This window comes from Loxodonta africana, chromosome 3 (assembly GCF_030014295.1).
Source record: "Loxodonta africana isolate mLoxAfr1 chromosome 3, mLoxAfr1.hap2, whole genome shotgun sequence".
NCBI lineage: Eukaryota > Metazoa > Chordata > Mammalia > Proboscidea > Elephantidae > Loxodonta > Loxodonta africana.
Genome location: NC_087344.1, coordinates 18,214,535 through 18,231,583, shown reverse-complemented (window position 1 = coordinate 18,231,583; position 17,049 = coordinate 18,214,535). Strand labels below are relative to the sequence as shown.

Here is a 17,049-nt window from a genome sequence, read left to right as displayed (position 1 = left end):
ATAAGTAAAGCACGATTGAAGAAGAAGCATAAAGTATGAGGACTCACACTATATAACCTTAGAACCACTATACAGCTATGGTAGTCAAAACAGCCTGGTACTGGTATAAGGACAGACACGTTGACCAATGAAACAGAATTGAGAGCCCAGATGTGAATCCATCCACATATGATCACCTATATTTATGCCTATTCCCAAGAAAGTTGATCCCAACAAATGCAGAAATTATTGAACAATATCATTAATATCACATGGAAGTAATTTTTGCTGAAGATCATTCAAAAGTGGCTGCTGCAGTATACTAACAGGGAACTGCCAGATGTTCAAGCCGGATTCAGTAGAGGATGTGGAACCAGGGATATCATTGCTGATGTCAGATGGATCCTGGCTGAAAGCAGAGAATACCAGAAGGATGTTTACCTGTGTTTTATTGACTATGCGAAGGCATTTAACTGTGTGGATCATAACAAATTATGGATAACATTGTGAAGAATTGGATTTCCAGAGTGCTTAATTGTGCTCACAAGGAACCTATACTTAGATTAACAGGCAGTTGTTCGAACAGAACAAGAGAATACTGCCTGGTTTAAAAACAGGAAAGGTGTGCATCAGGGTTGTATCCTTTCACCATACCAATTCAACCTGTATGCTGAGCAAGTAATCCAAGAAACTGGACTATAAGAAGGAGAACGGTGCATCAGGATTGGAGGAAGACTCATTAACAGCCTGTGTTATACAGATGACACAACCTTACTTGCTGAAAGTCAAGAGGACTTCAAGCACTTGCTGATGAAGATCAAAGACCACAGCCTTCAGTACAGATTACACCTCAACATAGAGAAAACAAAAATCCTCACAACTGGACCAATAAGCAACATTATGATAAACAGGTAAAAGATTGAAGTTGTCAAGGATTTCATTTTACTTGGATCCACAATCAACAGCCATGGAAGCAGCAGTCAAGGAATAATAAGACACATTGCATTGGACAAATCTGCTGCATCATATGCATGTGAAAACTGGACTATGAATAACTAAGACCGAAGAAGAATTGATGCCTTTGAATTGTGGTGTTGGCAAAAAATATTGAATATACCATGGACTGCCAAAAGCACGAACAAATATGCCTTGGAAGAAGTAAAACCAGAATGCGCCTGAGAAGCAAGGATGGCAAGACTGCTTCTTATGTACTTTGGACATGTTGTCAGGAAGGATCAGTTGCTGGAGAACGACATCATGTTTGGTAATGTAAAGGGTCAGCAGAAAAGAGGAAGACCCTCGATGAGATGGGTTGACACAGTGGCTCCAACAATGAGCTCAAGCATAACAATGAATGTAAGAATTGTGCAGGACTGGGCAGTCTTTCGTTCTGTCGTGCATAAGGTTGCTATGAGTTGGAACCGACTCGATGGCACCTCACAACAACAATAAAGGTCATAGAAGAAAAAATAGATCAATGCTACAGGTACTGATACATGACATCAACAGGATACAAACCATAACTAAGCACATGAACTCTACAAGATAAGCTAAATAATTGGGATCTTCTAAAATTAAACACTCTCATCAAAAGACTTTGCCAAACAATGAAGGGTAAGACAGTATACAATACAGGGGAAGCCAGCACAACTTGTACAAGGCAAAGTCATGGAAGCTCCAGAGACACATCCAAATTCCCCGACATACCGAATTACTGGGATGGGGGCTGTGGGGACCATGGTCTCTGGGAACATTTAGCTTAATTGGCATAACATAGTTGATAAGGGAAGTGTTCTACATTCTACTTTGGTGAGTAATGCCTGGGGTTTTAAAAGCCCATGAGGGGCCATCTAAGATACTCCACTGGTCTTACCCCTTTGGTAGCACAGGAGAATGAAGAAAACTAAAGACACAAGAGAAAGATTAGTTCAAAGGACTGAAGGACCACAACCACCACGGCCTCCACAAGTATGAGTCCAACATAACCAGGTGGTGCCTGGCTACCACCAGCGACTGCTCTGATAGGGATCACAATACAGGGTCCAGGACAAAGCTGGAAAAAAATGTAGAACAAAATTTTAACTTACAAAAAAAGATCACACTTACTGTCCTAACAGAGACTGGAGAAACTCTGAGAATATGGCCCCCAGACACCATTTTAGCTCAGTAATGAAGTCACTCCTGAGGTTAACCCTTCAGCCAAAGATTAGACAGGCCCATTAAAAAAAAAATGAGACTAAAGGGGCACACCAGCCTAGGGGCAAGGACTAGAAGGCAGGAGAAGATAAGAAAGCTGGTAATAGGGAACCCAAGGTCAAGAAGGGAGAGTGCTGACATATCATGGGGTTGTTAACCAATGTCATAAAAGAATATGTGTATTAACTGTTCAATGAGAATCTAGTTTGTTCTGTAAATCTTCACCTAAAGCACAATTAAAAAAAAAATAAAAAGACTTCACCAAAAGAGTAAAAGGAGAACCTACAGATTGAGAAAAACATTTTTTGGCTATTAGAAATTTGACAGAGGTCTAATCTCTAAAATCTACAGGAAAATTCAACACCTCTACAAAAAAAGACAAGTACTCCAATGAAAAGGTAGACAAACAAAATGAAGAAAAACTTAATCAAAGAAGATATTCAAGCAGCTAACAGGCACAAGAGGAAATGCTCGAAATCACTAGCCATCGGAGAAATGCAAATCAAAACCAAAATGAGATAACATCTCACCCAGACATTACTGGCACGAATCACAAAAACAGGAAATAACAAATACTGGAGAGCCTACGGGGAGATTGAAACTCTTATGCACTGCTGGTGGGAATACAAAATGGCACAACTCTTTTTGAAAACGATATGGTGCTTCCTTAGAAAGCTAGAAATAGAAATACCATAAAAAAGAAAAAAATTTCTTAAATGATCCAGAAATTCCACTTCTATTTAACGAGAAGCTAGTTTGTTCTGTAAACTTTCATGTAAAGTACAATTAAAAAAACAAAAAAAACACTACATCTTTAAAAAATTAAAAAAAAAAAAAAATCTTGGTGAAAGTATACACAGCCAAAGATACACCATTGAACAATTTCTACAGGTACAATTCAGTGACATTGATTGCATTCTTCAAATTGTACTTCCATTCTTGTTATGCTTTCCCAAATCGTTCCACTACCATTATCTTAAACTCAATTTCCCCTAAACTTCACATTCAACCTTTTATGTTGTCATGGTCAATTTCATCTCACATACATAGTTCTTTAAAAGGGCACAATGCTCAATGCAGAAGTACTTTACTAATTAAGATAAGCTTTTTTTCTTTTTTATTGAAAGAAGGCTTTAGGGGATAGAGTTGCTTTATCTTAAAGTTTAAGATCATTTTAGGGCAATAGTTTTAGGCATTCATCCAGCTTTACTGGATCCATTGATAATTTGAAATTCTGTTCCATGTTTCTACCCCCAACCCCCCATTTCATCAGAATTCTTCTATAGAATCTTTGATCAAAACATTCAGTAATGGTAGCTGGGCAATAACAAGTTCTGGTCTCATGGTAAAGGAGGCAGTTGCTCATGAAGGCAGCTAGATATGCATTTGATTTCCTCCTCCTATTTCAGACTCTCCTTCTTCCCCTGTTGCTTCAGGTAAATGGAGACCAATTGTTGTACCTTGGATGGCCACTTGCTAGCTTTGAACACTCCAGTAACGAGTCAAGAAACTAGGAGGTACAACAGAAGTACTGCAAAAAAAAATTAGGAAACAGATACCAGGTTTAGGACTTCAATCTGTCTTCCTGGGGGAAATAATTCAATCCATATTAGTGAGATTCAACAAAATAGAAGAACATCACAGAAAATGATAAATACAGGATTCAAGATAGTGCTTGCCACTGGGCAGATAGAGTGAAATGTGAATGGAAGACGTGTGAAATGAATTCTATGATGATGGCATTACCTCAGTTCTTAAATGAGGGATAGGGATATGAGGTTTCACTACACTGATATTCTTTAAGAGCTATGAATACATTTCACACGCTACTTTGCAAAAGATATTTTAATAAGTAAAATTGAAAAGGTTTTCAACTTTCAGATTCTTTCATATTCTGTATTCTAAAACAATCTTCCATGTTCTTCTAATATTTACATCATGCTTCTTGGATTTCAGCATACACCAAAATCTCAAAAAGTGGTTATTAACAATGCTCATCATTGGAATGTCTCCCCAGAGATCAAAGTCAGTAGTTCTTGAGTGAGGTATAGAAACCTGCAGTGTGAACATAAATGGAGGCAGCTTTGCTCTAGAAGACACCTGGTGTGCCAGGTTAGGAACTCCTCTGAGTGTGCTGCCGAACACAATCCTTCCACCACCGTCAATAATGACCTGAACATTAGGCTGTCCATACACTGCATTGACTCTCCTATAAAACTTGAATTGTTGTCACCCACATACTACAGAGATGATTCTGATTGATGAACCTGCTTCTTTGTGCCTGTGGGAAAAGCTATCACCCTGGGCCTGCTAACTTCTCTTTTCTGCTGTCTTACTGTACACTCAATGTATCTTCTTCAAAATAAAGTCCATCCCACAGAAAAACTGTCTTTCTCACAAATACATATTAAAAAGTTTTACATGAGACCCCTAAGAGTACAGCAAACCCTCTAAAACCATAGCAATTTAACTGAGTTTATTGAAAAGCTGCAAATTAAGGTGACTAAAGAGAAAAGTAACATCTCATATGTACTCTGATCAATAAATCAATGCGAAAGGCTCAAAGCAAATATGGTTCCAAAAAGACTGCAAACTCTACCCAAACTACTGAATATTATTCATTTGATTATATTATTAAGACTAGTAAAACCTGCTGAAAGATATTACATTAAAGGTAAACCAACAAAACTGCTGAATCAAGTGGTAGAAATGTTTGAGAGCAAGGAATAACAAGCCTTATAAATAATGGTAATGTATAGAACACAATGATCTCAGTTGCATTTTATTGAAAATTTTGTGCCAGCCATTGTATTAAGTGTTTGTAGTAGTGGCAGGGATTCACTTCCCAACTGAAAATACAATCTGCATGGTCAGCCTGAGGCTCTCATAGTACTTGCTTTTCCACATACCAGAAATTTGATGAGGATGGGATGTATGATCCTATTCAAAGTGATGAGACGGGAGGAGATGTCTTCTGTATGACTCCATGGAAACGTCTATTAACAATAGACCTCAATTAACAGTAGGCAGAGAAGGAGTCAGTTTTGCGTCTCTGAGCATCATGTGTGTATATGCCACACCTGGATCTGTTGCAGCCATCCTAGGATGCAGTCACCTTATAGGGGACTGAAGGAAGTGCTTCTGATCTGTTCCTGTGCATTCTCTACCTTTAAAGCCCTTGTAATGAAGGCATGTTGAAGTGAGGATTTATATTTCTTATAAGAACTGAATGCTTCCTCACTGATAAGGGTCAATTATCTCACAATCTTCTGAAGCCACTGAGATCATCTAATTTTGCCCATGTTATAGATAATGAAACTGAATATGGTGAGTGCTGACGTTAATCTGGATACCTACAGCTTACCAGTGACATGTCTCAGTGATTACAAATTGGAGCAGGAAAAGTAAGTTCTCATCTCTCACAGTGGGACTAAATCTATGTTTACATTAACATGGCTGTCATGGATTAAATTATGACCCCCCCAAATATCTGTCGCCTTGACTAGGTCATGATCCCCTTGTATGATTGTCTAACATTTTATCTTCTGATGTGATTTCCTTATACGTTGTAAATCCTATCTCCGTAATGTAATATAATGGATTAGTGGCAGTTAATTGATGAGGTCTACAAGATTAGGTAGTTTCTTAAGCCACTCTCTTTTGAGATATAAAAGAGAGAAGTGAGCAGAGAGATATGGGAACCGTGTACCACCAAGAAAGAAGTGCAAGGAGCAAAGCACGTCCTTTGGACCTCAGGTTCCTGCACTGAGATGCTCCCAGACCAACGGGAGACTGATGACAAGGACCTTCCTTCAGAGCCGACAGAGAGAAAGCCTTCCCCTGGTACTGGCATCAGGAATTTGGGCTTCTAGCTTACTGGACTGTGAGAGAATAAACTTCTCTTTGTTAAAGCCATCCACTTATGGTATTTCTGTTATAGCAGCACTAGATAACTAAGAATTGCTCTATCCATAGGATCAGGCTGGAGCTAGTCTCTGGCTATTCCCACAATCTTGCTTTCATCCTTTCCTGGACTCCTTCACTTTCTCCCACTTTCCTGCTGCTGAAGTGGATGTCCTCACAACCACATAACAGGATCACCTGCCTTAGGCTCTGCTTCTGTAGAACTTGACCAAATTAACTGAGGTTAGAGATTTGAAATTATTTGTCAAAAAGTACAGAGCTACACAAAGAGCAGAGTCAGGGTCCAATCCCAAATTGAACTGCACTTAGCCATTATGTTATCTTGTGGTTTTAGAAGAATGTGGTGAGGGAAGAGTTGGGAGTTCTGGCTCCCTAGCATTGTTTCACTTCGATGTTTTCTAGAAATTCAGGCCCAAAGCAGATAATTTAATCACTGAAAACCAGATATGCACCTGATAATGTTCCTCAGGGCTCCCTTCACATCCCGGTTTCTCAGGCTGTAGATGAAGGGGTTCATCATGGGAGTTACCATAGTGTACATCATTGAAGCTACTGCAGTCTTCCCGGAAGTGTGTGTAAATGCAGCACTAATATATGTACCTAAGCCTGTCCCATAGAACAAGGAAACAACTGAGAGATGAGACCCACAGGTGGAAAAAGCCTTATACTTTCCACCCACTGAAGACATTCTCAAAATGGAGGAGAAAATTTGAGTATAAGAAAAAATGATTCCAGAGAGAGAAACACCACCCAGTATGGTAGCTGCCAAATATAAGAAGACGTTATTGAGGAGGGTATCAGAACAGGCAACCTTGGTGATCTGGAGAACTTCACAGAAGAAGTAGGGAATTGCCCAATCTGTGCAGAAAGACAGACGCAATACCATCAGGCTATGGATCAAGGCATCCACAGTGGCAATGAACAAGGAGAGTAGAATCAGCAGACCACAGTGACGGGGGTTCATGATGACTGTATACATCAGTGGGTGACAAATGGCCACATAGCGGTCATAGGCCATTACTCCAAGAAGAAAGCTTTCCAAACTAACAAAAATCAGGACAAAGCAGACCTGGGTGAGGCAGTCTGCATACGTGATGCTCTGATTCTGTACTTGGAGGTTCACCAGCATCTTTGGAATCGTGGTGGTGCTGAAACAGATGTCAGTAAAGGACAGATTGGCAAGGAAGAAATACATGGGGGTGTGGAGGTGGGAGTCAGAGCTGACAGCCAGGATGATGAGCAGGTTCCCCAGGACAGTGACCAGATATATGGACAGAAACAAGCTAAAGAGGAGGGGCTGCAGTTCTGGGTCGTCTGTCAGTGTTAGGAGAAGGAATTCTGAAACACTTGTTTGGTTTCTAGGCTCCATATTATTGATGAATCTGATGGAAAAATGAGATGACAAGGCACTCAAATGTGTGGTCTCTATACCAGCTGTAGCTGTGTTACTAGAAGCAAACACCATCTAGGGTAAGGAACGTGAGGAATGCAGTGGCATACAAAGTTGGTGCCATCTGTGCATATTTTTTGGTTATTTAATAAAAAGTACATGGATCTGATCAACAGCTGAGCAAAGTGATGGGGCGCTCATTTTTTTTTTTTTTTGCACCATCTGTTGGTACGATCTTTTTAAATATTTTGCAGTTTTACAGGAAGAAAAGCCTGGTGATCTACTTCTGAAAATCATCCAGTGAAAACCCTATGATCAAAACAGTTGATTCCCAGCTGATTGTGGGGACAGTTCAAAACCTGGCAGCTTTTCCTTCTGCTGTGCGTAGTTTGCCATAAGCCAAGATCCCACTCGATGGCAGCTAACACAACAACAACATGGCCTCTTGTGGACTTCCTTGTGGGCCCAGTATTCTAGCCCAAGGGGCATATTCTATCCAAGTGTTGATGGACACACTTTTCCTATGAAAGGATCTATTTTTACAAAGAAAAATTGGCTCATACCCTCCCAGATATGAAGTATCAATAAACTTATTATTGTTTTTTTAGCTGGTGATTGTATAGACAAAAACACATAGAAGAGGGAGGCATCTTGAAGAGTCTGTCCCAGACGCCTCATCTTTTCCCAGAGATTACAGCCAGGTGACAGAAGTAATACAAATGTGTGTTACGAACCAGGAGTGGGAAGATAAGGCGAAGCTGTTTCCTATTTCATCACCAACAAGAATGCAAGTAAATATCAGAGAACTTTATAATAGTTATAACGTTTAAGAAGGGGCAATTTCTGCCCAGGAGGAAAATGGTTTTACCATTGTTGAGACACAGTAAGACCAAACAACCAAACCAAACCCATTGCCATCAAGTCAATTCCTACTAATTTCGACCCTATAGGACAGAGTAGAATTACCCCATGGAGTTTCCCAGGAGCACCTAGTAGGTTCGAACTGCTGACCTTTTGGTTAGCAGCCACAGCACTTAACCTCTATGCCACCAAGGTTCCTGACAGAGTAAGAGATTGGTAGAATTGGAGCTCCTTGGTACAAAGGAACATGTCAGGAAGTTGGAAGACTGTGAGGCAGGAATCCATGGGAGACTTGAGTTTGGTCATATTATGCATGCTACTCTCTTCACAGCTTCCCCTGGGTGAACTTGTGATGGAACATTTGTTCTTATTTCCAAACAATAACTAAGCGATTTTAAGTTACCTGGCTGGCAGTGCCGTAGAACGATGCTGGACAAGTCCCCTGGATGGTGAAGGTGGAAGACGTGTCCTGAGAAAAGGCAGAGAGACTGAGAGGGGCCCCTGGCTCCTGAGCTTGAGGATCATCTGTGGGTGGAGTCTCAGGTGTGCTCCTTCCTGCATGGGGGAGGGATGTTGAGTGGGGTGGTCACAGGCAGACTATTTGCAGTCTCCATATCCCTGGGGGCTCAATATCCAAAGCTCCTCATTAACCAAACTCGTTTATTGCCATTCTGATCCCAGGGCAGTTCAAATCCTAAAAGACCAAGGCTTTAAAGTGTGGAATTCTGGATGCCCCTGTGAGACCAGCTGCATGCCCTTTATCTCTATTGTTTCTGCTCACCTGCATGTTATATGCTATGCACAGGTGGACACACACAATCCTTCTCCAATTGGATTGCAGTCTTCTTTTTTTTAACACAACTGGTGACAACTCTATCTTATCAATGACATTAGGAAGCCTGATTCCTATTTTAAGTGTGAAGATAAGTTTATATATATGGGTATAATATTTGCATCATATATGGAAGCAGCAGTCAAATAATCAAATGACAAATTACATGGGGCAAATCTGCTGCAAAAAGCCTCTTTAAAGCACTTAAAAAGCAAAGATGTCACTTTGAGAACTAAGGTTCTTCTGACCCAAGCCAAGGTATTTTTGATTGCCTCATATGCATTTGAAAGCTGGACAATGAATTAGGAAGACTGAGGAAGAAATATGCCTTTGAATTATGGGGTTGGCAAAGAATATTGAATCTATCTTAGGCTGTCAGAAGAACAAACATCTGTCTTGGAAGAACTTCAGGAAGAATGCTCCTTAGAAGCTAGGACGGTGACACTTCATCTCAACTACTTTGGACGTGTTATCAAGAGAGACCAGTCCCTGGAGAAGGCCATCATCTGGTAAATACAGGGTCAGCAAAACAGAGGAAGACCCTCAACAAGATGGATTGACAGTGGCTGCAATGATGGGATCAAGCAAAGCCATAATTGTGAGGCTGGCAGGAGATCGGGAAGTGCTTTGTTTTATTGTACATAGGGTCGCTATGAGTCAGGACTGATTTGATACAATTTTTTTTTTAATAGCATAACAACATAAAATATTTAGAAATAAAGCTAAGATAGTGCAAAATGCAAATATTCAGTTTTGTTTCTTTCTGAGAGTCATTGAACATCCTCTGACCCTTACTGTATCATTCTGTATATTTTATACACAGCATATTCTCTTCTCTGTGATCAATTCTAACTATGATCACTGGAGACAGACTTCAAGTTTTCAATAACCAGTTTTCCCAGTTTCTTTTATTCAATGTACATTTTTCTTCATATTAGCGAAAGTTGGCTTGATATTTTGGCTCTAATTTTTTTTTTTTAATTTTTATTGTAGTTTAAGTGAAAGTTTACAAATCAAATCAGTCTCTCCCACAAAAATTTATACAAATCTTGCTGTTTACTCCTAACTGCTTTCCCCTCAATGAGACAGCACACTCCTTCCCTCCACTCTCTCTTTTTGTGTCCATTCAGCCAGCTTCTGACCCTCTCCACCGTCCCATCTGCCCTCCAGACAGAAGATGCCAACATAGTCTCATGTGTCTACTTGATCTAAGAAGCTCACTCTTCACCAGTATCATTTTCTATCCCATTGTCCAGTCCAATCAATGTCTAAAGAGTTGGCTTTGGGAATGATTCCTGTCTTGGGTTAACAGAAGGTCTGGGGACCATGACCAGCGGGGTCCTTCTAGTCTCAGTCAGACCATTAAGTTTGGTATTTTTACTAGAGTTTGGGGTCTGCATCCCACTGCTCTCCTGCTCCCTCAGGGGTTCTCTGTTGTGTTCCCTATCAGGGCAGTCATCGGTTGGTGCCGGGCACCATCTAGTTCTTCTGGTATCATGCTGATGTAGTCTCTGATTTATGGGGTGCTTTCTGTCTCTTGGGCTTGTACTTACCTTGTGTCTTTGGTGTTCTTCATTCTCCTTTGATCCAGGTGGGTTGAGACCAATTGATGCATCTTAGATAGCCGCTTCCTAACGTTTAAGGCCCCAGACGCCACTCTCCAAAGTGGGATGCAGAATGTTTTCTTAATAGATTTTATTATGCCAATTGACTTAGATATCCCCTGAAACCATGGTCCCCAAGCCCCTGCCCCTGCTATGCTGGCTTTCGAAGTGTTGAGTTTATTCAGGAAGCTTCTTTGCTTTTGGTTTAGTCCTGTTGTGCTGAACTCTCCTGTATTAATATGTTCTTTCCCTTCACCTAAAACAGTTCTCATCTACCATCTAATTAGTGAAAACCCCTTTCCCTCTTTCCCTCCCTCCCCACTTTGTAAACATCAAAGAATATTTTCTTCTCTGTTTAAACTATTTCTTGAGTTTTTATAATAGTAGTCTTATACAATATTTGTCCTTTTGAAACTAATTTCACTGAGCATAATGCCTTCCAGATTCTTCCATGTTATGAAATGTTTCATGAATTCATCATTGTTCTTCATCGATGCGTAGTATTCAATTCTATGACTATACCATAGTTCATCCATTCATCCATTGATGGGCACATTGGTGGCTTCCATGTTTTTGCTATTGTAAACAGTGCAGGAATGAACATGGGTGTGCATATATCTGTTCGTGTAAAGGCCCTTATTTCTCTAGGATATATTCCAAGGAGTGGGATTTCTGGATCGTATGGTAATTCTATTTCTAGCTCTTTAAGGAAGTGCCAAATCGATTTCCAAAGTGGTTATACCATTTTACATTCCCACCAGTAGTGTAGAAGTGTTCCAGTCTCTCCACAACCTCTCCAACATTTATTATTTTGTGTCTTTTGGATTAATGCCAGTCTTATTGGAGTGAGATGGAATCTCATTGTAGTTTTGATTTGCATTTCTCTAATGGCTAATGATCGTATTTCCTCAAGTATATGTTAGCTACCTGAATATCTTCTTTAGTGAAGTGCGTGTTCGTATCCTTTGCCCATTTCTTAAGTGGGTTATTTACCTTTTGTAGGAGAGATTTTGCAGCATTACATAGATTTTAGAGATCAGGTGCTGATCGGAAATGCCATAGCTAAAAGCTTTTTCCCAGTCTGTAGGTAGTCTTTTCACTCTTTTGGTGAAGTCTTTGGATGAGCATAGGTGTTTGACTTTTAGGAGCTCCCAGTTATCTAGTTTCTCTTTTGCATTGTTAGTAATGTTCTGCATACTGTTTATGCCATGTATCAGGGCTCCTAGCATTGTCCCTAGTTTTTCTTCCATGATCTTTATTGTTTTAGATTTTATATTTAGGTCTTTGATCCATTTTGAGTTAGTTTTTGTGCATGGTGTGAGGTATGGGTCTTGTTTCATTTTTTTGCAGATGGATATCCAGTTATGCCAGCACCATTTGTTAAAAAGACTGCCTTTTCCCCATTTAACTGACTTTGGGCCTTTGTCTAATATCAACTGCTCATATGTGGATGGATTTATGTCTGGATTCTCAATTCTGTTCCATTGGTCTATGTATCTGTTGTTGTACCAGTATCAGGCTGTTTTGACTACTGTGGTGGTATAATAGGTTCTAAAATCAGGTAGAGTGAGGCCTCTCACTTTGTTCTTCCCTTTCAGTAATGCTTTACTTATCCGGGCCCTCTTTCCCTTCCATATGAAGATGGTGATTTGTTTCTCCATCTCATTAAAAAAGGTCGTTGGAATTTGGATCAGAATTGCATTATATCTATAGATGGCTTTTGGTAGAATAGACATTTTTAAAATGTTAAGTCTTCATATCCATGAGCAAGGTATGTTTTTCCACTTATGTCGGTCCCTTTGGTGTCTTGCAGTAGTGTTTTGTAGTTTTCTTTGTACAGGTTTTTTACAACTCTGGTAAGATTTATTTGTAAGTATTTTATCTTCTTGGGGGCATCTGTAAATGGTATCGATTTGGTGATTTCCTCTTTGATGTTCTTTTTGTTGGGGTAGAGGAATCCAACTGATTTTTGTATGTTTGTCTTGTTTCCTGATGATCTGCTGAACTCTTCTATTAGCGTCAGTAGTTTTCTTGAGGGTTTTCTGTGTATAAGATCATGTCATCTGCAAGTAGAGATGCTTTTACTTCTTCCTTACCATTCTGGATGCTCTTTATTTCTTTGTCTAGCCTAATTTCTCTGGCTAGGACCTGCAGCACAATGTTGAATAAGAGTGGTGATAAAGGGCACCCTTGTCTGGTTCCCGATCTCAAGGGAAATGCTTTCAGACTCTCTCCATTTTGGGTGATGTTGGCTGTTAGCTTTGTATAAATGCCCTTTATTATGTTGAGGAATGTTCCTTCTATTCCTATTTTGCTGGGGGTTTTTATCATGAATGGATGTTGGACTTTGTCAGATGCCTTTTCTGCATCATTTGATAAAATCATGTGATTCTTTTCTTCTCTTTTGTTTATGTGGTGAATTACATTAATTGTTTTTCTAATGTTGAACCATCCCTGCATACCTAGTATGAACCCCACTTGGTCATGGTGAATTTTTTTTTTTTTTTTTTTGATATGTTGTTGAATTCTATTGGCTAGAATTTTGTTGAGGATTTTTGCATCTAAGTTCATGAGGCATATAGGTCTGTAATTTTCTTTTTTTGTGGTGTCTTTACCTGGTTTTAGTATCAGGGACGGGGCGCTATGAGTCGGAATTGACTCAAGGGCACTGGGCTACTGGGTTGGGTAGTATCAGGGATATGCTGGCTTCATAGAATGAGTTTGGGAGTATTCTTTCCTTTTCTATGCTCTGAAATAGTTTTAGTAGTAGTGGTGTTTTCTCTGAAAGTTTGGTAGAACTCTGCAGTGAAGCCGTCCGGACCAGGGCTTTTTTTTTGTTGGGAGTATTTTGATTACCTTTTTAATCTCTTCTTTTGTTATGGGTCTATTTAGTTGTTCTACCTCTGTTTGTGTTAGTTTAGGTAGGTAGTGTGTTTCTAGGAAATCATCCATTTCTTCCAGGTTTTCAAATTTGTTAGAGCACAATTTTTCATAGTAATCTGACATGATTGTTTTAATTTCAGTTGGGTCTGTTGTAATATTGCCCATCTCATTTCTTATTCGGGATATTTACTTCCTCTCCTTTTTTTCTTTTGTCAGTTTGGCCAATGTTTTGTCAATTTTGTTAATTTTTTCAAAGAAACACCTTTTGGTCTTGTTACTCCTTTCCATTTTTTTTCCCTGTTTTCTATTTCATTTAATTCTGCTCTAATTTTTATGATTTGCTTCCTTGTGGTGCCTGAGGCTTTCTTTTGCTGCTCTCTTTCTATTTGTTCAAGTTGTAGCAGTAATTCTTTGATTTTGGCCCTTTCTTCTTTTTGTATGTGTGCGTTTATTGGTATAAATTGACCTGTGAGCCCTGCTTTTGCTGTGTTCCAAAGGTTCGGATAGGAAGTGTTTTCATTGTCATTAGATTCTTGAATTTCTTTATTCCATCCTTAATGTCTTTTATAATCCAGTCTTTTTTGAGCAGGGTATTGTTCAGTTTTCAAGCGTATGATTTCTTTTCTCTGCTTTTTCTGTTATTGATTTCTACTTTTATGGCCTTATGGTCAGAGAAGATGCTTTGTAATATTTAAATGTTTTTGATTCTGCTAAGGCTTGCTTTCTGACCTAATATGCGTTCTAATCTAGAGAATGTTCCATGTGCACTAGAAAATAAAGTATACTTGGCTGCTATTGGGTGGAGTGACCCATATATGGCTATGAAGTCGAGTTGGTTGATTGTGGCATTAAATCATCTGTGTCTTTATTGAACTTCTTTTTAGATGTCCTATCCTTCACCAAAAGTGGTGTGTTGAAGTCTCCTATTATAATTGTGGAGTTGTCTATCTCACTTTTCAATGCCGTTAGAATTTGTCTTATGTATCTTGCAGCCCTGTCATTAGGCGCATAAATATTTAATACAGTCATATCCTCCTGGTATACTGTCCTTTTAATCATTATATGGTGTCCTTCCTTACCCTTTGTGGTAGATTTAACTTTAAAGTCTATTTTGTCAGAAAATACTATTGCCATTTCTGCTGTTTTTTTATTGTTTTTTTGCTTGATATATATTTTTCCTTCCTTTTAGTTTTAGCGTCTCTAAGTCTAAGGTGTTTCTCTTGTAGGCAGCATATATATGGATCATATTTTTTTTTTATCCATTCTACCACTCTCTGTCTCTTTATTGGTGCATTTAGTCCATTTCCATTCAGCGTAATTATGGCTAGATATGAGTTTAGTGCTGTCATTTTGGTGTCTTTTTTTGTGTATTGTTGACAGTTTCTTTTTCCCACTTAATTTTTTGTGCTGAGCAGTTTATCTTTACATATTTTCTTTTCCTCTTATTTGTTGTTGTTGATTTTGTTTCTGCTGAGTCTCTATTTTTTTTATGTGTTTTATTTTGATGAGTAGGCTAGTTTGTCTCCTTTGTGGTTACAAACCACAAAGTTAAACCTAACTTTTATGTCTTTATATATCCTTGTCTTCCTCTGCATTTGAAAGATCTATGACTACATCGCTTACTCCCTTTTTATTGTTTTAATGTTGTCTTCTTTTACATAATGACATTGCTGTTTCTCTGTTTTCAGCTTTTTTTAATCTTGATTTATTTTTGTGATTTCTCTGTCTTGGTTTACCTCTGATTGCTCTGTCCCGTGTTCTAGTCTTGGGCTGAAACTCGGTATTATTGATTTTCTACTCAAAGAACTGCCTTTACTATTCCTGGTAGTTTGGTTTGGTTTTTACAAATTCCTAAACTTCTGTTTATCTGGAAATGTCCTAATTTCATCTTCACATTTGAGAGACAGTTTTGCTGGATATACAATTCTTGGCTGGCATTTTTTGTTCCTTCAGTGCTTAATATAAGTCGTCCCATTGCCTTCTTCCCTGCATGGTTTCTGCCAAGTAATCCGAGCTTATTCTTATTGGCTCTCCTTTGTAGGTGACTTTGTTTATCCCTGGCTGCTCTTAAAACTCTCTTTTTTTCTTTGGTTTTGGCAAGTTTGATTAAAATATGTCTTGGTGACTTTATATTAAAATCTACATAACATGGAGTTGAATGACCATCTTGGATAGATATCGTGTTATCTTTCGTGATATCAGGGAAGTTTTGTGCACACAAACCTGCAACAATTCTCCCTCTATTTTCTGTTATCCCTCCCTGTTCTGGTTCTCCAATCACTCTTAGGTTATTTCTCTTGATAGAGTCCTACATAATTCTTCAGGTTTCTTCAATTTTTTATAAAATTCTTTTATCTGATTTTTCTCCAAATATATTGGTGCCAAGTGCTTTATCTTCAGTTTCACCAGTCCTGCCTTCCACTTGCTGAATTCTGCTCCTCTGACTTTCTGCTGAGTTGTCTACTTCTGTAATTTTATTGTTAATCTTCTGAATTTCTGATTGCTGATTCTCTGTGGATTCCTGTGGCTTATTAATTTTTCTTTATGTTCTTGAATAACCTTTTTAATTTCTTTAACTGCTTTATCTGTGTGTTCCTTGGCTTGTTCTGCGTATTGCCTGATCTCCTTCCTGATGTCTCAAAGGGTTCTGTATATTAATCTTTTGTATTCTGCATCTGGTAATTCCAGGAAGTCACTTTCATTGAGAAGATCCCTTGATTCTTTGGTTTGAGAGCTTGTTGAGGCAAACATGGTCTGTTTCTTTATGTGACTTGATATCGACTGTTGTCTCCAAGCCATCTATAAGTTATTGTATTAGTGTATTTTATGTTTGGTTGCTGTATCGTAGCTTCTTGCTTTCTTTTGTTTTGATATGCCCAAATGGGTTGCTTGAGTGAGCTAGCTTGATTATTTTCACCTTTGGAGCTCTGACATCCTGTCACCAGATGGCTAGAGCTGTCATCAGGTATATCAGTCTAGAAGCCCATTCACTTTTCTTGTTTGAATTCATCTCAGGTGTCCAGGTAGCTGATCATCAAGTATGTGGTATGGTTTCTGTCCTACAGTCTTAGAGGGGCAGGGGTGATTGGTGTAGGTACTGGTATCTAGGTGCAGCATGGGGTCATGCTCTGAACAAGGCAGAGGGCTGAGAATCATCCTCCAAGTGTCTCTGAGGAAAGCACATTCCTCTTTCCTAGAGTGCACAGGTGGGTGGGTTCTGTAGATGCACCATGTGCACCCCATGTTTTTGGTTGTAAGGACTGGGAGGTACCAGTTATCCTTGTACCCCTGTCGCAGGTGACTGGATCACCTGAGTGCAGCAACCAGTCCTTAGGCCCCTGATAGGGGTAGGTGAGGACCCTGCTTAACAGACAAAACAG

General features: G+C 39.2%; 1 protein-coding gene across 1 annotated transcript; it reads right to left on the bottom strand.

Annotated features, from left to right (window-relative positions):
- Positions 1 to 6,414: 6,414 nt before the first annotated feature.
- Positions 6,415 to 7,540, bottom strand: LOC100668698 (olfactory receptor 7G2-like). The gene has a single exon (XM_003423034.4). The coding sequence runs from the start codon at positions 7,466 to 7,468 to the stop codon at positions 6,530 to 6,532; it is 939 nt and encodes a 312-aa protein (XP_003423082.4). The 5' UTR covers positions 7,469 to 7,540; the 3' UTR covers positions 6,415 to 6,529.
- Between the last annotated feature and the right edge of the window lie 9,509 nt (positions 7,541 to 17,049).

Bases quoted from the DNA above. Each gene is read 5' to 3' on its own strand.
- LOC100668698 (XM_003423034.4), bottom strand. From the start codon at position 7,468: ATGGAGCCTAGAAACCAAACAAGTGTTTCAGAATTCCTTCTCCTAACA.